The following is a 17,861-nucleotide window of genomic DNA, read 5'->3' as shown; positions in this document are numbered from 1 at the left end:
AGCCTACTTTAAAAAAAAAATGAATTGCCTCAGTATTTAACTTTTTATTATATTTAGTATGGAAATATCAAATGATTAAGACTCTAGTCATGTGACTATAATATACTTTTCTCTTCCACAGATATATTTCCACCAAATTCAGCTCAGTCTACCTCCAAGAGCAAGTCTGATCTCAATAAGGAAAATCAAAAGCCAGTTTGCAAATCTGACAAATTTACAGATGCAGACTCTCATAAGAACTCATCTTTAGATGAACTAGAAGAAGGAGAAATTATAAGTGACAGTGAAAAATCTAAACCACAAAAAAGTTCTGAAAAAAGTGCCATACCTAGAACTTCTGCTGAAGTGCAGAACACAAAAACTAGCCCAGGAAGTAGGAAAAGTACTATACATTTGGGTAAAGACAGTAGAAAAACATCTTCTATAAAAATCCATCAGACTAAAAGCAAATGGACTAAAAGACGAAGTGAATCTAGCAGATCTTCAAAAACAGAGAAGAAAGACAAGACAATGAGTACCTCCAGCCTGGAAAAAATAGTTCCGATTATTGCTGCACCCTCTTCTGTGCGAGAGATTATGCACATGTTACGAGTGATAAGAAAACATGTAAGGAAAAATTATATGAAATTTAAGGTAAAATTTTCATTAATACAATTTCATAGAATTATCGAGTCAGCAATTTTGAGTTTTACATCATTAATTAAACACCTTGACTTATCCAAAATCTCAAAGTCAATGACTACTTTACAGAATAATCTCTGTGATGTTATAGAATCCAAGCTTAAGCAAATTAAGAAGAATGGCATTGTGGATCGTTTATTTGAACAACAGCTACCAGATATGAAAAAAAAATTGTGGAAATTTGTAGATGAACAGCTGGATTATTTGTTTGCAAAGCTGAAGAAGATCTTAGTAAAGTTTTGTGATACCATAAACTTTGGTAGTGACAGTGATGAAGGAAAACGTGAAAAGATAAGTAAAGAAAAAGCACAATATTCAGATGGTCAGAAGGAGAATGTGGACTGCTCTAGTGAAGAAATGCTGAAAGAGAAATCCTCCAAATCAGAAGATTCTGTTAATTGTAAGTCTTTACTAGGATGTAAAAAATCTGAGGAAAAATATCAAGACCAAAATAATTTCAATATTAACACAGTAAAGCGTGACATTAAAAAAAGTAACACTTGCTTTGATAATATTAAGAACTCTCAATCTGAACAACACTCATTGGAACCAAACCGTCCCAGCACCCCAAAGCCAGGGAAAATTGAAGGCAATGCCATGGAGGATGCACAAACATCCCAGCATGCAGCTTTGAAGCCAGAACGCAGTTTTGAGATTCTTACTGAACAGCAAGCCTCAAGCCTTACTTTTAATTTAGTGAGTGATGCCCAGATGGGTGAAATATTTAAAAGTTTGTTACAGGGTTCTGATCTTTTGGATAATAGCGTTAATTGTAATGAAAAAAGTGAGTGGGAGTTAAAGACCCCAGAAAAACAGCTGCTGGAGAGTCTTAAGTGTGAATCTATACCAGCTTGTCCAACTGACGAGCTAGTTTCAGGGGTGGTTTCTCCATGTCCTAAAATGATTAGTGATGATAATTGGTCATTATTATCATCCGAGAAAGGTCCTTCTCTGTCTTCAGGACTTTCGTTGCCAGTTCATCCTGATGTGTTGGATGAAAGTTGTATGTTTGAAGTGTCCACAAATATAGCTTTGAGTAAAGATAATGTATGTAGTTCAGAAAAGAGCAAGCCCTGCATTTCCTCCATACTTCTGGAAGATCTAGCAGTCTCTTTAACAGTGCCATCACCTCTGAAGTCAGATGGTCATCTCAGTTTCCTAAAGCCTGAAGTTTTGTCTAGTTCCACTCCCGAAGAAGTTATTAGTGCCCATTTTAGTGAGGATGCCTTACTTGAGGAAGAGGATGCATCTGAACAAGATATTCATTTAGCCCTGGAGTCTGATAATTCAAGCAGCAAATCAAGTTGTTCTTCATCATGGACAAGTCGGTCTGTTGCTCCAGGCTTTCAGTACCACCCCAACCTACCCATGCATGCTGTCATCATGGAAAAGTCCAATGATCATTTCATTGTGAAAATACGGCGTGCAGCACCATCCACCTCCCCTAGTCTTAAACAGAATACGGTGGCTGATGAGTCATTGGCATCTTTGCCTGGAGTGGAAAAGGAAGCTGATAAAGCAGCAGAGAAAGAATATGTTTCATGTCAGAATGGAGTTTTTAAACCTATGGAGGAATTAAATTCCAACAACAATGTTGATAGCAGTAAATCAGCTCATGAAGAACAGGACTGTATGATACAAACACAGGTTCCCGATATATATGAATTTCTTAAAGATGCTTCAGGTAAAGTGGGTCATAGTAATGAAGTGACTGATGAATGTTTCAAGTTGCATCAAGTATGGGAACCAAAACTACCTGAAAGCATTGAAGAGTTGCCTCCAATGGAGGAAATTTCACATTCTGTCGAGGCTCATCTTCCAAACACATATATAGACCTCACAAAAGATCCAGTCACTGAGACCAAAAACTTGGGGGAATTCATAGAAGTAACAGTTTTAAATATTGATCAGTTGGGATGTTCTGAAGGCAATTTGGATCAGAGTGCTCAAATATTAGATAATATGCAGCCTGATACTGTAGATGCCTTTATTGATTTGACACAAGATGTTTCAAGTGAGAGTAAAAATGAAGGGAACTGTCCTGCTTTAGCTGTTGAACGCTTGGAGTGTCAGGTGATATGTGTAGATGAAGATAACTATAAGGAAGAAAAGGTGCAAATGGCCGACAGGCCTTTGAAAAGCATTGTTGAGGAAACCTATATCGATTTGACCTCAGAACCTCCCAGTTCATGCAGAGTAAAAAAGGATAATTTAAAGTCAGAGCCGACATCAAATTCTGATGGCTCAGTGTTGCTTGGGTCTTTGGATAATGCTCCTAAAAAGAGAAAAAACCTTTCTGATCTAAATCATTCTCATAAAAAACAGAGAAAGGAAACAGACTTAAGCAGTAGGGAAAAGACCAAGAAAATTACCCAAGATTCTGGTGAGAATGGCGAAGCTTACCAAAAGAAAGCCAGTAAGAAAAAGGACGCTGCAGTGACCAAAGACCCTTCATCGTCAAGCCCAGGGATTAAGGATCCATCAGCAGCATCTGCCACTTCTCCTATAAGCCTTTCTGCAAAGAATGTTATTAAAAAGAAGGGAGAAATTATAGTTTTATGGACAAGGTAAGAATCTTGAGACTTAAGTCACCAGGAAATTTTGACAGGCCAGACATCTGTTTTGTCATGTCATCCTAGTTTTATCCCATCCAAAATAAGGGAAGTGATGACTTACTTCAGAAGTGGCCAAAGTTGGTAGAAGATGCATTGTATAGTCCAGCTCTAGTATAGAATGATCTAGAGCAGTGGCTCTTAAGCAGGTATGTGCATTAGCACCATGGACGTAAGTTTTCACTTTTTTTTTTTTTTTAAGCAGGCTCCACACCCAGTTGGAGCTCAGTTCAGGGCTCGAATTCACAACAATGAGATCAAGACCTGAGCTGAGATCGAGAGTCGGTCGCTTAACCAACTGAGCCACCTGTTTTTTTTTTTTTTTAACTTCACTCTTTCAATTAAAAATTCTTTGATTTGTAAGGAACTGGTATAACCACATTTTATTTTATTTTTTTAAAAAAGATTTTATCTATTTGTTTATTTGAAAGAGAGCGAGCATGAGTACGGGGATGAGCAGAGGGAGAGGGACAAGCAGACTCTGCATTGAGCGCAGAGCCGGATGCCGGGCTCGATCCCACGACCCCGAGACTATGATCAGAGCCGAAATCAAGCCAGATGCTCAAAATGCGGAACCACCCAGGTGCCCCAGTATAACCACATTCTATTTATTTATTTATTTTTTCAGATTTTATTTATTTGACAGAGCACAAGCAGTGGGAGTGGCAGGGAGAGGGAGAAGCAGGCTCCCGGCTGAGCAAGGAGCCCGAAGCAGGGCTCCATCCCAGGACCCTGGGATCATGATCTGAGCCAGAGGCATACACTTAGCCGACTGAGCAACCCATAACCACATTTTAGAAAGGAAGAATGACAAGTGGTGAAACAGGGCAGAAAGTGTGAGGATTTGTAATTTGTGTTTTCCCCTAAACTAGGAGTTTAGGGAAAAAAGTTTCATCAATAGGTTGTACTTTTGATTTTTATGTGAACTTTTTAAGAAATGCAGATTTAAAGACCCCATTTCAGACATAAATGTAAGCGCAGTTGTGAACCATTGGACTAGAGTTTCATTGTTCCCCAGACTTAACTAGCATGTATAATGAAGGAAGCTCAGTCATATTGAAATTGGTGACCATTTTTATTATTTAATAGTTTAATTTTATCGTATTTTATTTTATTTTTTAAAAAAGAGATTTATTGATTTTAACCAAAAGCACTAGCTACCATGGAATACCACCAGCCTCTAAAGTGCAGTTTGGGCACATGCACATTTGGGGAACAGCTGGTGTTGGGAACACCTGGAGTGCCTGGCTCCCTAGCCTATTGAGAGCCCCACATCCTCTCTCCCTTGTCACCTTGAGCTTAGTTCAAGTCTCCAGAAATTGTCCCTTTGCTTTTGCTCTTAACCTCGGGCCCCAGATGTGCTCAGAGGTCTGGGGGATCTCTGTAGCTACTGCCTGGTGACCAGTTTTGTTTAATACCACAGTCTTCCATGCCTTCATTCCAGGTAATTTACAGATAGCAGAATAGAATCTCAGAGAGTATAACAACACACACTGGTTCAGACCATGTAGAAAACCAGAGGTTTGGGAATGAGAAGAACTGGATTCCGTTTTACTTTTGGTTCTTCTGCTTATTAAGACTATGATCATGTGGGACACCTCAGGGGCTCAGTTGGTTAAGCGTCTGCCTTCGGCTCAGGTCATGATCCCAGAGTACTGGGATCCGAGTCCCACATCAGGCTCCTTGCTCAGTGGAGAGCCTGCTTCTCCCTCTGCCTGCAGCTTCCCCTGCTTGTGTTCCCTCTCCCTCTCTCTCTGACAGACAAACAAACAAATAAATAAATAAATAAAATATCTTAAAAAAATAAAAGACTATGATCGTGTTTGGGCCCTGATTTTAAAAGTACTCTACAATTAAAGGTAGAATTTAGAAAATTTTTAATTTTGTCATTAGAAAAATAAATTAGCTTGTAGAAAATTTTGGGCAATACCTGTGAGCTCAAAGATTAAAATCATCCATAATACTTCTCAGAGATAATCATTGTCCATATTTTGGTATATACATTTTTTTCTTTTTTCTGTGGGTTTTAATAAAAATGTCGCCTCCTATTGGTAGACATTAAGGCAGTGGAATTTTTGTTACCTTTTGGCTCTAATCTACAAAGGTTAAATAACATTTTTCTCTCTTCAGAAATGATGACCGGGAAATTTTATTGGAGTGTCAAAAAAGAGGGCCATCTTTGAAAACATTTTCTTACTTAGCTGCCAAGTTGAATAAAAATCCGTATCAGGTAACTACCCAATTTTTACATCTCTATAGTTTTACAAGTGTTGCTACTATAGATTTAATTTTTATCATGTTTAAAATACATAGATATTTACTAGCTAACTTCTTTAACAGTATGGTTCTTTATGTAGGACTGTTAAAAACTTAGTAGGGGCACCTGGCTGGTTCAGTCAGTAGAGCATGTGACTTAATCTCCACGTTGTGAGTTTGAGCTTTGCTTTGGGCATAGAGATTACTTAAGGAAATAAAGAAAATAAAAATTTGGTGATTGTGGAAGAAGTTTGGAACAATCCTAATTTTTTTCATATTGTCTTACCATTTACCTAATTGATTTCAAGCTGTTTTGTAATGTTGTTTGCTTGTTTAAGAAAGTTCAGTATTAAAAAATTAAACTCGTAATCACCTTTAGTATGAAGATACTTCATTTTTCCAAACATTACTTCATGTCTTTATTATTGAGGGCAACTTTCTCGTCTTTAGATATTTTATGAAAATATTCACAGATAAAAAAAATATTATTGAGATATTTGTAATTAACACTCATTTAAAATTTTTCAGGTCTCAGAAAGATTCCAGCAGTTAATGAAGCTCTTTGAAAAGTCAAAATGCAGGTAGTTAATGGTTCTGCTACAGGAGACTAGTAAAGTAAATGTTTGACACTGTTACTGTGCAGTTAATGGCCTGTTAGTCATTGAAGATATGAGTAGTGGGTGAGAGACATCCAGTTGAGTTCCTGCTTCAATCACAGGTTGGAGGCTGATTGCTCATGCAGGATTCTGAGGTCACCTCATCCACAGGGACATGCTCAGAGTGAAGCCTGCTGCAGTTCAGATCAGCATGGCATCTCTCCTCAACTCTTTCTTTTTAAGTATAATTGACATACCATATTATATTTCTCCTCAACCTTCTGATTGCTGATGAGTCTAAGGTGGACGGGAAATGCATTTGATGATTAATAAAAAATCTTTTATAGACGAAGAAAAATAAAACATTCTTGAATAGCATATATTTCACAGGCAATGAAGTCTATAGTCTTTGTAATTTAATATTTTTCAAATTTTAATTAGTACTAAATACTTTTAAAATATAGAATATTCATCATTCATAAACATGAAATCTATTGTCATCTGAATAGATGGCATGATTTACTATGTTAATTTAAATTAATAATGTTCACAGACATGTTTCCTCAGCTTATTTAAGCCATTCCTATACAGGTTTATTAAGGCAATAATTATCAGCAGTGTTTTTTTTCTGTAAGACCTGAACCAGTTGCTTAAATATTTTGGACTTTTACATAAGGAAAATTATAAAGATATGTAACCTATCAGTATTTTTCAATTTATTTATAATCATAATTATTTGCAGAACACCCAGTTTCAAATTAATTTCAAATTAAATTCAGTTCAAATTAAATCTGAATAGAAACTGTATTTGGACATAGGTCTTAATGTGCAGTGTCCTGAATATTTTTGAGTTTTAAATCTATTTCTGGACCCAATGTAAATTACTGTCTTGAGATAATCTGTTAATTTCAGTATCTTCTCTAAGCAACTCATTTGCTAATGAGATCTTAATATATTTAGCAGTTTACTGTGAAGTTAAAATCCTATTTACATAATTTGGAATGTAAGATTGAATAATGGAGAATTTAAATGGAAAAAGCTTATTCTTTAAGAACTTTTTGAATGGCCTGATTATTTTTCAGATTTATTGTGCTTTAAAATTTTCACTGCCTTTAAGAACTTCAGCTGAGTTTTTATTTTACCTGAATGTTACCTTAAAATGTGACTTCCATTCTCTTGTGAAGATAATATACATTCATGAAAGAACTCATTTGTATCTGGAAGTTATGCTTATTAGTTCCATTACAAATCTAAAATCTTAATGGTTTTGATACTTGAAATTTTATTTGCTTGCATGATAGCAAAAACAGTAGGTTATTTTATTCCTAGCTGTCTCTTAACTAATTTTTCCCATCCCAAGTACTATAGTCTCATTAAATTCTTGTCAGAATCAGAATATAGCAATAAAGTTACCAAACTAATTCTGTTAAAAGCTAGTTCTTTAACATTGATATCTGAATGAACTCATTTAAAGAACAACACCTGATAAAAGGGTCATATCAGAAAAATAGAATCATAACTTCAGCATTTTCTTACATTACAGATAAATTGCTGAACTCCTTGGAGTCTTAATTGATATTGCATACTACACAGAAGCTTGGAATTCCTCATGTTTTAGATGGGGAAGTAGAGGACAGTTTTATGGCATATTTGATTACATAAAAATCTACATTTGCTATTACTCGCTGACTCTTTGATCTCAAGTCAGCATGTTGAGCTTGTTCCAGTCATCAGTCTGATTTGCTCACTTATTACTGGTCAAGATATTTATTTTTAAACAGAACTTGTTATTAAGATAAAAACAACAACAAAATGGCATTGAAACTTTAGTTTTGATATTTGAAAGAAACGGCTTTCTTTTCTAGATTTTTCAAAATAATTTTGTAGCATTTTAAACAATTAGTTTGTTTCATCCATTTTTATTTGCTTTTCTAATTGCCTCTCATTTTGGTAAATTGTAAAATAATTTAAATAGTGTATATGTAAATATGTATAATTACAATGATGTAAAATACTTTGTGTGTGTGTATGTGTGTGTGTATACACACACATAAATGGCTTTGCCCAGCCAAGGACTTTTTTTTATATGTATAAAACTTTTTGTATAAAGTTTGCTTTCAATACCAGTAATGTATAAATAAAGCCATGTAAATTCTGTTATATTTTGATTAGAATGTTTCTTTTAGATAATGATTAAAAGAAAAAAAAAGGTAAAACTCCCAGGGGACACGGGAGCTGTTTTGAAGTGGTTCTTGGTGGGGGTGTGGCTGGCTGAATGTCTGTGAAGAGATTCATTAGAGAAAACCAGTTGCCTTTGCCTGCTTTCTCACAGCAGGTGCTAGTACAGTGAACCAGACCTCTGCTGCAGGTGTCCTCACAGATAAAATCTGGGCAGCACAAAAGCCTTTTTGGGTGAAGATTTGGGGAAAACAGGTAAGGATTGACTAGCTTGTGCATTATTTGTTCACTCCTCCCCCTCTAGACTCCTAGGACTGGTGGGTTGCAGTGTCGGCCCTAGACTCTAGGAAGTGCCTTAGTTAATCACCATTTCTTCCATGGTGTCTGAAGAGGAAGCTCTGATCTGAAGGGTTACTTGGTAGATAACAAACTGAAGTAATTTACAGTGGTTTTTGTAGTGTTGGGGCTATCCACCGTAGGGTTTTATCTTCTTGCCTCTCTTTGAATCCCCAACATAGCCCAAAGGGCTGACCCTCAGCCTTTTCCCAGAGCATACTATCACTCAGAAGAGCCCACACTACTAGGAATGTGAGTTCATAGGCCAAAGTAAAGTGATAACTAAGAGATACCACTTGTTCAAAAGAAAACTCCATTACATAAGACCATTAGAATCTAAAATTAAGCCAATAAACATTAAAAGAAATAAAGGGAAGATTGTAGCAATGTGATATAAGAATAGGAAATAATGACCCAAGTAGAAATATAAAAACCATAGTGTTTAAAATAACATAAATGGAATAAAAAAAGAATAGATACAGCTGAAGAATAAATCAGTGAGTTGGAAAATTGAGAAACTCTCCCAGAAAGAAGCAAAGAAAAAAAAAAAAAAAAAACCATGGATGCAGATTTAAGTGAGATGAAGGACAGAAGTTGATGGGCCAACATTCAAGTAACAAAAGGGGTCCAGGATAAGAAAAAAATTTGAAGATTGAAAGGGCCATAAAGTACCAAAGAAGAAGAAAGTACCCACATCTAGACACCTACTGAAATTTAAGAGTATTACAGATAATGAGAAAAAGAAAAAGTTTTTCTTGTAAAAAAAAATACAAGTTTTTCTTGTATAAAGAAAAAGAATCAGATTGACCTCAGGCTTTTCAAGAGCAATATTGGCTGTAAGAAAACCTTTTGAAGTATTGGACCTAAAGTTTTACATCCATTTAAGTTATGTTATTCAAATATGAGGGCTTAATGAAAACATTAAGATTTACCATTCAAAAGTCCACATGGTAAACATTTTTGGAGAAAATAGCAAAAAATAAGCCCAGGAGATGGTACAAGAGCTAGGCAGTAAGAGTGGTTAGATAGCTTGGTAAGTGTAACTAGGACCAGAGGAGAAAAGAAGTATATGCATAATCCTGAATTAATCTTAGACCACACTAGACTGTGGAGATCAAGGGACCATGAGAATGTAGAGTTCTTGACTTGTTAGGATGAAGGTATGAATTTAAAAATGTTGAACTTTAAAAATCAAAGTCTGGCCTTGAGAAAAGTAGCTCGGTAAATTCCCACAAAGTGAACACTTGTAGAACGCCATCCAGGTCAAGAATGAGAATTTTGTCAGCTCCCCCAGAGAGCCCCACCTCCTATTCCTAGTTACAGTCCTTCCTCTTCCTGGAGATCAGTGCTATTGCTGACATTATCATAGGATGGTTTTACCTGTTTTTGAACTTTCAGATGGAATCATAAATCATGTTTGACTTATTTGCTCACTCAGGTTTGTGAGAATCTTCCATTTAGGTGGTTTCCAGTTTGGGGTTATTTAAATAGAGCTGGTCTGAACATTCTTGTACATGTTTTTTGCTGCACATATGGACACATTTGTTTTGGATACATACCTATTAGTGGTATGCAGATGTGAAGTTTAGGAAACACTGCCCAACAGTTTTCCTGAGTGTGTTCATCAATTTACACTTCCTCAGTAATGTGAGTACCAGTTTCTTGACATGCCTTCTGCCACTTAGTATGGTAAGTCTTTAATCTTAGTCATTCTGGTGGAGTGATATCTCTTGAATGTTGGCCATTTCACTATCCTTCTTTGGGGGGTAAATTCCCTGTTCAAGTTTCTGATCTGTTTTTATTAATTTGTAGGAATTATTTCTATATTCTGGATATGATCCCTTTATTCTGTATGTGGAAATCCCCTCTCCCACTTTGTGGTTTGCCTTTCATTGGGTCACATAGTTTTTGATGAGCAGACATTCTTAATTTTAATGAAGATTTAATTTATTATTCCTTTAATTTATAGTAGTACCTGTTGAAGATATCTTTATTAACTCCAAGATGATGAAGATATTTTCTTATATTAATGTCAGAAACTTTTATTGTTTTACCTCACACATTTACATCTACAGTTTACTGGGAATCGATTTTTTTTGTAGGGTGTGAGGTAGGGGGTAATTTTAATTTCTATTTTTAAAAAACATCCAATTGACTAAGTCTCATTTGTTGTAAAGACTTTCTATACCTCACCGCTCTTCATTGCCACCTTGGCAACAAATCAGGCTCCCATATATGCATGAATTTTTTTCTGGAATCTCTCTTCTGTTTATTAGTCTCTGTGTCTAAACTTGCACCCACATTATCGCTCTCTTAATTACTTTATAGTAAGCTTTGATATTCAGTAGACATTTGTTTTCTTTCCTCACCATTGTAATGGATAGATTTGGCTCTTCAGATTTCCACATAAGTGTTAGAATCAATTTATCAAGTTCCATGGAATCTATGAGTCAATTTGGGAAGAATTGACATCTTTACAATGTTGAATTTTCTAAACCCTGAGCATGGTATATCCCACCATTTACTGAAATTTATTTAAATAACGGGGTGTGTGTGTATAAGTCCTGCATATTTTTCATTAGAGTTTGGTAGTATCTGATCCTGTAGTAAATGATTTCATTTTCTTTTTGGTATACAGAAATATACTTGACTGTATACCTAGAGACTTGCTGAACTATCATATATATGTAAAAAAAATTTTTTTTATTAAAGCTTTTTTTTTAATGATTTTATTTGAGAGAGAAAGAGAGAGCACAAGAGGGGAGAGGGTCAGAGGGAGAAGCAGACGCCCTGCCGAGCAGGGAGCCCGATACAGGGCTCGATCCTGGGGCTCCAGGATCGTGACCTGAGCCGAAGGAAGTTGCTTAACCAACTGAGCCATCCAGGCACCCCATATATGAGTTAAAATTTATCTGTAGATTCTTTTGAATTTTCTCTACAAAATTGGTTTTATTTCTTCCTTTGTAATCTTTAGGCCTTTTTTTTTAAACACTTTTTTTGCAGTGGCTAAGAACTCTAATACAATAATGTTTAGAATTGATGCTAGTGAATATTCTTGTCTTACTCCTGATCTCATAGTGGAAACTTAGAATATTTTATCAACATGAGGCTTCCTGTCAATTAAAAAAAAAGGCTACAGATTAAGGAAGTTTCCTTCTATTCCTAAGAGCTTTTTAAAAAAAAATCATGGATGTTTTATTAAAATGTTCTTTTACTTTGTAAATGTGAATTACATTTTTAAATATTAAACAGACCTTGTAATCTTAGAATAAGCCTAACTTTAATGTGATGTATTAGGTCCTCTTTATATGATATTAAGTTTGGTTTGCTAATGTTTTTTGTTTAGGATTTTCTGTTATTTTTTGGGGGGGGCAGTGAGATTGATCTAAAAATTTTCTTAATGTCAGGTTCTGGTATTCAGATGATGATGCTGGCTTCATAAAATGCATTGGAAAGTGTTCTTTTTTCTGTTTTCTCTGAGAGGTGTATGATGATATTGTTAAAGACATAGGCATAAGCCCATTTGCTGAACCTATTTTGCTGTGAAATGAGTTCCTTGAACAGAAAATGTGTGGAATGCAGTAGTGGTGAACAGGTATTCCATAATGCCATTCTAAGAATATGATTGCCTCCCCCTTCATGAATAGAGCCAGTCTGATGTAATAGACCTGTCACTAAGTAGTTGGCTAGTCCATATTTGGACTCAACTTTGACTTTGTGGTTGATAGGTTAAGCCTTGCACAATGGAGGTACCCAAAACAGCTGTGGTGAGAAGTCCATGTTGCTGAGCCCATACAAAACTTTCTTTCTTGCCATATGGCCATTTTTACATGAAAGTAAGCACTGGGTTTGCAAGGGAAAGACTCATTTCCAGAATGTATTATCTTGTCCATCTCATTGTTGAGATTCTCTTCTACAAGGAGATGTCTTTTGTAAATAATCACATGGGACACAATGTTCACTCTTTGTATACAGTGTTAGGAGTCCATTCACATTGCTGCTTCCCTGGACTTTGTCATATATCCAGTTATGTTTTCTCCAAGTCTTTAACCATCCAGTCAAGCCTTTAACCACTGCCCTTGAATAGATTCTAGTTTTGGCCCTCTCTCTAAGTGAAGGAGACAATTATATATATATATATATAGTTTTTTTTTTTTTTTTGAAGATTTTATTTATTCATGAGAGACAGAGAGAGAGAGGCAGAGGGAGAAGCAGACTCCCTGCTGAGCAGGGAGCCCGATGCGGGACTCGATCCCAGGACCCCAGGATCATGACCTGACCTGAGCCAGAGGTAGACACTTAACCGACTAAGCCACCCAGGCGCCCGGAGACAATTATATATATTGTTAAAAGTTCTACGTCCCTTCCTACCCCCATCCTTGGGGGAAATTTCCCTTTTTCATCCTGTCCTGATTGGAGTTGTAATATTGCAGCTGTTGACTTCTGGCTTGTGCTAGCATGTGATGTAGAAACACCTGGAAACCGGGCCCAAATCTTTTTCTCCTCAGTTAACTGGTTATAAGGAGGTGCATATGAGGGTGCGTTAGGTGTGGATTGAGTGAGAAGAGAAGCAGGTACAGTATTACATATTAAAGGAGTCTGAGCTACCTGCTTATCTAACTTGTATCTTCCAGATCAGCTTCAGCCTGCTTATTTATATAACATTTCCTCTTATTTTTTTAAGATTTTATTTATTTATTTGACAGAGAGAGACATGGCGAGAGAGGGAACACAAGCAGGGGGAGTGGAGAGGGAGAAGCAGGCTTTCCGCCGACCAGGAAGCCAGATGCGGGGCTCAATCCTAGGACCCTGGGATCATGACCTAAGTTGAAGGCAGATGCTTAACGACTGAGCCACTCAGGTGCCCCAACATTTCCTCTTATTAATGAATGCTGCTTTTTGTGCCCAACTTTATGGTTGGGTAGGTGAGATAAAACCCGGTTAATTCTAGGCAGTTTGGGTCACCTGATCACTGATTACCCATAGTCAGGCATTCAGTCTCTAGCAGGATATAGCTTTGCTATAAAACATTGGAAGTATGCACTCCGATTCTTTTATTGAGGCTTACCAGAGAATTCATGCTACATATTTATTAGCTATAGTATCTTTTTTTTTTTTAAAGATTTTATTTATTTATTTGACAAGAGACACAGCGAGAGAGGGAACACAAGCAGGGGGAGCGGCGGGGGGGGAAGCAGGCCTCCCGCGGAGCAGGGAGCCCAATGCGGGGCTCAATCCCAGGACCCTGGGATCATGACCCAAGCCAAAGGCAGACGCTTAATGACTGAGCCACCCAGGCACCACAGCTGTAGTCTCTTTGAGTGTCATCTGGTTTGCTGGGATCTTGCACTGTTTTTGTACTACAGCCTGAACTTGCTGCGGAGCCTTTTCTATGTTCCCTAGTGAAAACTGACAGCCTCACAGGGAGATCGTTAAGTGGGCCAGCGTAACACATCAAGTGGCCTCTGGAATTCATAAAGGCTTATCAAGTATTGTGGGTTTTGTTTTGTTTTTTGTTTTTTTTTTTTTTGGTTATTTTAGTGCAAAGGACAGCGACATATTTTTTCACTTTGCAGGGGATGGACCTCCAGAAACTTCCCTGTGGTGGCAGGCCCCTTCATTTCGGTGGGGGTTTATATCCTGTGCTGTGTGGCTTGCATGTCTTACTACGAAAGCATCTACCATACTTGCTATCTCTTTCTCATCAGATCCAATCAGCATTATGTTGTGGCCCAGTATGATGTTCTGGGAGATGTCAAGACTTTCTAGACTTTTGTGACGTAGATGATGGCAGAGGACAGGAGAATTGATGTAGTCTTCAATAATATTCAATATTCATTCAATAAGCCACAAGATGGTGACAAGCGTATTGTCTGTGATCCATTTTGAGTTAATTTTTGTGAAGCTGTAACCTCAGTGTCTAGATTCAGGAAGGCAAAGGAAGGATTAGGGAAGAAGCATCTAGAAAAACAATTTGGTGTCTGTTCTATTTTGCAGTTTGGTGTGGGTTCATGGATGTTCACTATATTATTAAAAAATAAATTTTTTAAAAGAGCCATGCATAGAAGAATAGTGGCATTGTGTCATGATCCAAGGATTATGATGGATTTGATTCAATGCACTTGAGGTGTATTTTAAAAATTAGATATATCTTGAGGTGCCTAAGTCCTGACATTGTGAGAGGAGCTGGTGATAAAAAGATGAATCATTCTTCCTCTGAAGGATCAGCTTCCTGGGAAGACAAACACCCAACTAACTGTGAGATGTGGTATACTAGTGTTACAAGCAACAAGTTGGGGGCAACATAGAGGAAGAGCTATATGATCTGGTCCTTGAAAGAAGCCAAGGCAAAGAAGAGTCGGGGAAGGCATAAATTCAGCTTCTTGTGGGTAAATTACTTTTAAATTTAATTGAAATTTTTGTGTAGGTAATACATTTGTTTGGTTTGAAAATCAAGAAGATATCAAATATATCACTCCGAGTCTTGCTCCTTTCTTTTTCTTTGTCCACCCTATTATGGAAATCTCATATTTTCTTGTGTATATTTTTACTACTACCTTTTCATTTCTTATTTTTTCCCTTTTCTTACAAAAAGATAACATGCCTTTGAGAGTTGTGTACCTTGCTATTTTCATTTCATAATATATGCTGGGGAATGTTCCATATCAGTACATTTTCTTATTTTGTATAGCTGGAAATAAACCATTGTGTGAATTTATCATAATTATTTAGCCAGTTCCCTGTTGATGGACATGCTGGCATTTCCTGTCTTCTGCAAATGCAAACAGTACTTTAGTGAATCACTTTGTACACATCATTTCATACATGTACAGGCGTACCTGTAAAGTAAATTCGTAAGGGTATATAGTTGAGAACGAAGTAGTAGATTAGGTTCATGAGCACACATCCTGGGAGAGGCAACTGGCAACTGGAAAGGTGGTGAGAGAAAAGCACTATGTTTACTAAGCAGCGGTGTCTCCTAAATATGAGATAGTTGACTCTGCATCTCATACGTTCATTAATCTGAGGTTGACATTGTCATAGAATGGTTTTTGTTTTTGTTTTTTGTCGTAGAATGTTTTTACAAGTGGAAGGTGGGATCTAATTTCATGCTTCTTAAAACTATCTTTAAAAAAGCACCAAGAAAGTAAATGGTAGTAGAATTCAAAGATGAATATTATTGAAAACTTTAAAATCCTTACTGGCAAGATTTTAAGAGAACATTTATGAAATGAATGGCTTCATCTTCCCAGAAATGCCCTGATAATTGCTGTCAGACATATTTTCTTGACTCACATAGGATTAAAATACAAAAGATGTTTAAGGCATCTTCATTTGTCAGATTCACTTCTTCGCTGAAGCAAAGTGTATGTGCTAAGAAAGTATAAAACTCTTGTTAAGGAAAAATATTAATGGGTCACCCATTAAACTTTAGCCTGGAATTGCTACTTTAAATGTTTTCCTGGAGTGCCTGTGGCTTAGTAGGTTAAGCCTCCGACTCTTGGTTTTCACTCAGGTCGTGATCTCAAGGTTGTCAGATCTAGCCCTGCACAGTTTCTGTGCTGGGCGTGGAGCCTGCTAAAGATTTTCTCCCTCTCCCTTTCCCCCTCCTCCGCTCTCTCTTGTGCGCACTCTGTCTCTCAAATAAATAAATAAAATCGTTAAAAAAAAATGTTTTCCTGTTGTATATTTGGGAAATTCACAATCTTTGGATTTTCTTTTCCTTATACAAGTGGAGGCATTATTTTTAAAACAAGATCGGGCTCCCTGCTCAGCGGGAAGCCTGCTTCTCCCTCTCCCATGCCCCCTGCTTGTGTTCCCTCTCTCGCTGTGTCTCTCTCTGTCAAATAAATAAATAAAATCTTTAAAAAGAAAAAAAAATAAGATTTTAAAATGAACTCCTCAGGCAAGTCTGGCTTGGGGGAAGTAGGGATGTGCAGTACGTAAGTCTTGGGCCATCCTGGCTGGCTTCAGCCAGAGCGCCTCTTTTACCGTTTTATAAATTGGAATTCCTAACAACAATTGACTTTAGATTCTGCTTTTACAATGTTCTGAAAGTCACTCATTTTGACCTTTTATTTTGCAGTTCTGTTTTTCTGCAGTGGGTGTGATTATTTTTTGCATGGTAATAACTTTTATCTGAAGAACACCAAATTCTCTGCTAGGAACCTGATAGTTTAACCCAGTTCCTATCATTTCTTACATTTTCTCCTAGCAATCTCTTATTGTCTCATGGTAGGTCCCTCTGAATCTTATTAGCAGATGAAGGACTTGACACAAATGAGCTTTCCTCTTCTGCTGCCACTACCCTATATTACTCGTACTTTCTCTTTATTGGTATTATGTCAGCTTTCCCAGTCTTTTTTTTTTTTTTTAGATTTTATTTATTTGAGAGAGAGAGAGAGAGAGCACAAGCAGGGGGAGCAGCAGAGGCAGAGGGAAAAGCACACTCCCCACTGAACATGGAGCCTGATGCGGGGCTCAATCCCAGGACCCTGAGATCATGACCTGAGCCGAAGACAGACGCTCAATGGACTGAGCCACCCAGGTGCCCCAGCTTTCCCAGTCCTAATGTTTTACAGCTGCTTGCAGAAAACAAACAACCACTCCTGCCCCTAGGGGATTTATGTCGCCAGCTGTGAATGAGGTGACACGGTGAGTATTGGTACCATTGACTAGCACAGAGGCAGTAACTAGTGGAGCTCTGACTCCGTGTGTATTTTCCTCCATCTTGAGACATTTGTTCTCTCTAAACTTTCTGTTCCCTTCTGTTTCTCGGAGTGTGTCTTGGGCCTGCCAGGGACTTCATAGATTCAACATAACTTGGTGAGAAAGTAGGAACTCTGGAAAAACAAACCCCAACTTGTTCTCTATGGGAGTGGTTCTCATCCTTTCGTGTGCTGATTCCTGCTAGGCTTCAGGCTGGTTGGGGATGAGGCAGTAGGTAGAGTTCCTCTTCTCCAGCAGCAGTGCAGTATTACCTCATCGGGACATTTTGAATTATTACTATGAGATTATGGGAGAGTTACCCACTTTGTGCCTCTGCTTTAAAGATACCTGCTTGCTAAAAGTCTTCAAGAATGAAGTGATCAGATCGATTCATCTGCAGATTTTTTTTTTTTAACAAATTGACATATGGTTGTGTTTATTTTTACTTCACCGCCTAGTTTAAGCATTATTTTCTTGAGTTAAGTAATACATT

The 17,861-nt window shown here is 37.2% G+C and overlaps 1 protein-coding gene across 6 annotated transcripts in view; it reads left to right on the top strand.

Annotated features, from left to right (window-relative positions):
• CASP8AP2 (caspase 8 associated protein 2) overlaps positions 1-17,861 on the top strand; it is a 53,020-nt gene that overhangs the window by 30,048 nt on the left and 5,111 nt on the right. For 2 of the 6 annotated variants that reach the window (XR_003521464.2, XR_003521462.2), the window contains 4 exons: positions 122-3,248; positions 5,424-5,523; positions 6,078-6,130; positions 8,478-8,578. Coding sequence is in view for 3 of the 6 variants with exons in the window: in XM_027602459.2 (XP_027458260.2) it covers positions 122-3,248; positions 5,424-5,523; positions 6,078-6,130; positions 7,689-7,692 (3,284 nt within the window). In the remaining 3 variants the exon portion in view is untranslated. Of the gene's footprint in view, positions 1-121; positions 3,249-3,724; positions 3,779-5,423; positions 5,524-6,077; positions 8,297-8,477; positions 8,579-17,036; positions 17,058-17,861 lie in introns of those variants that run through there. The other 4 variants (XR_003521463.2, XM_027602459.2, XM_027602458.2 and 1 more) reach the window with 4 other exon arrangements.

The sequence above is a fragment of the Zalophus californianus genome, chromosome 7, assembly GCF_009762305.2.
Source record: "Zalophus californianus isolate mZalCal1 chromosome 7, mZalCal1.pri.v2, whole genome shotgun sequence".
Lineage (NCBI taxonomy): Eukaryota > Metazoa > Chordata > Mammalia > Carnivora > Otariidae > Zalophus > Zalophus californianus.
The sequence above is the reverse complement of the archived record's forward strand: the minus strand, read 5'-3'. Positions and strand labels throughout refer to the sequence as shown.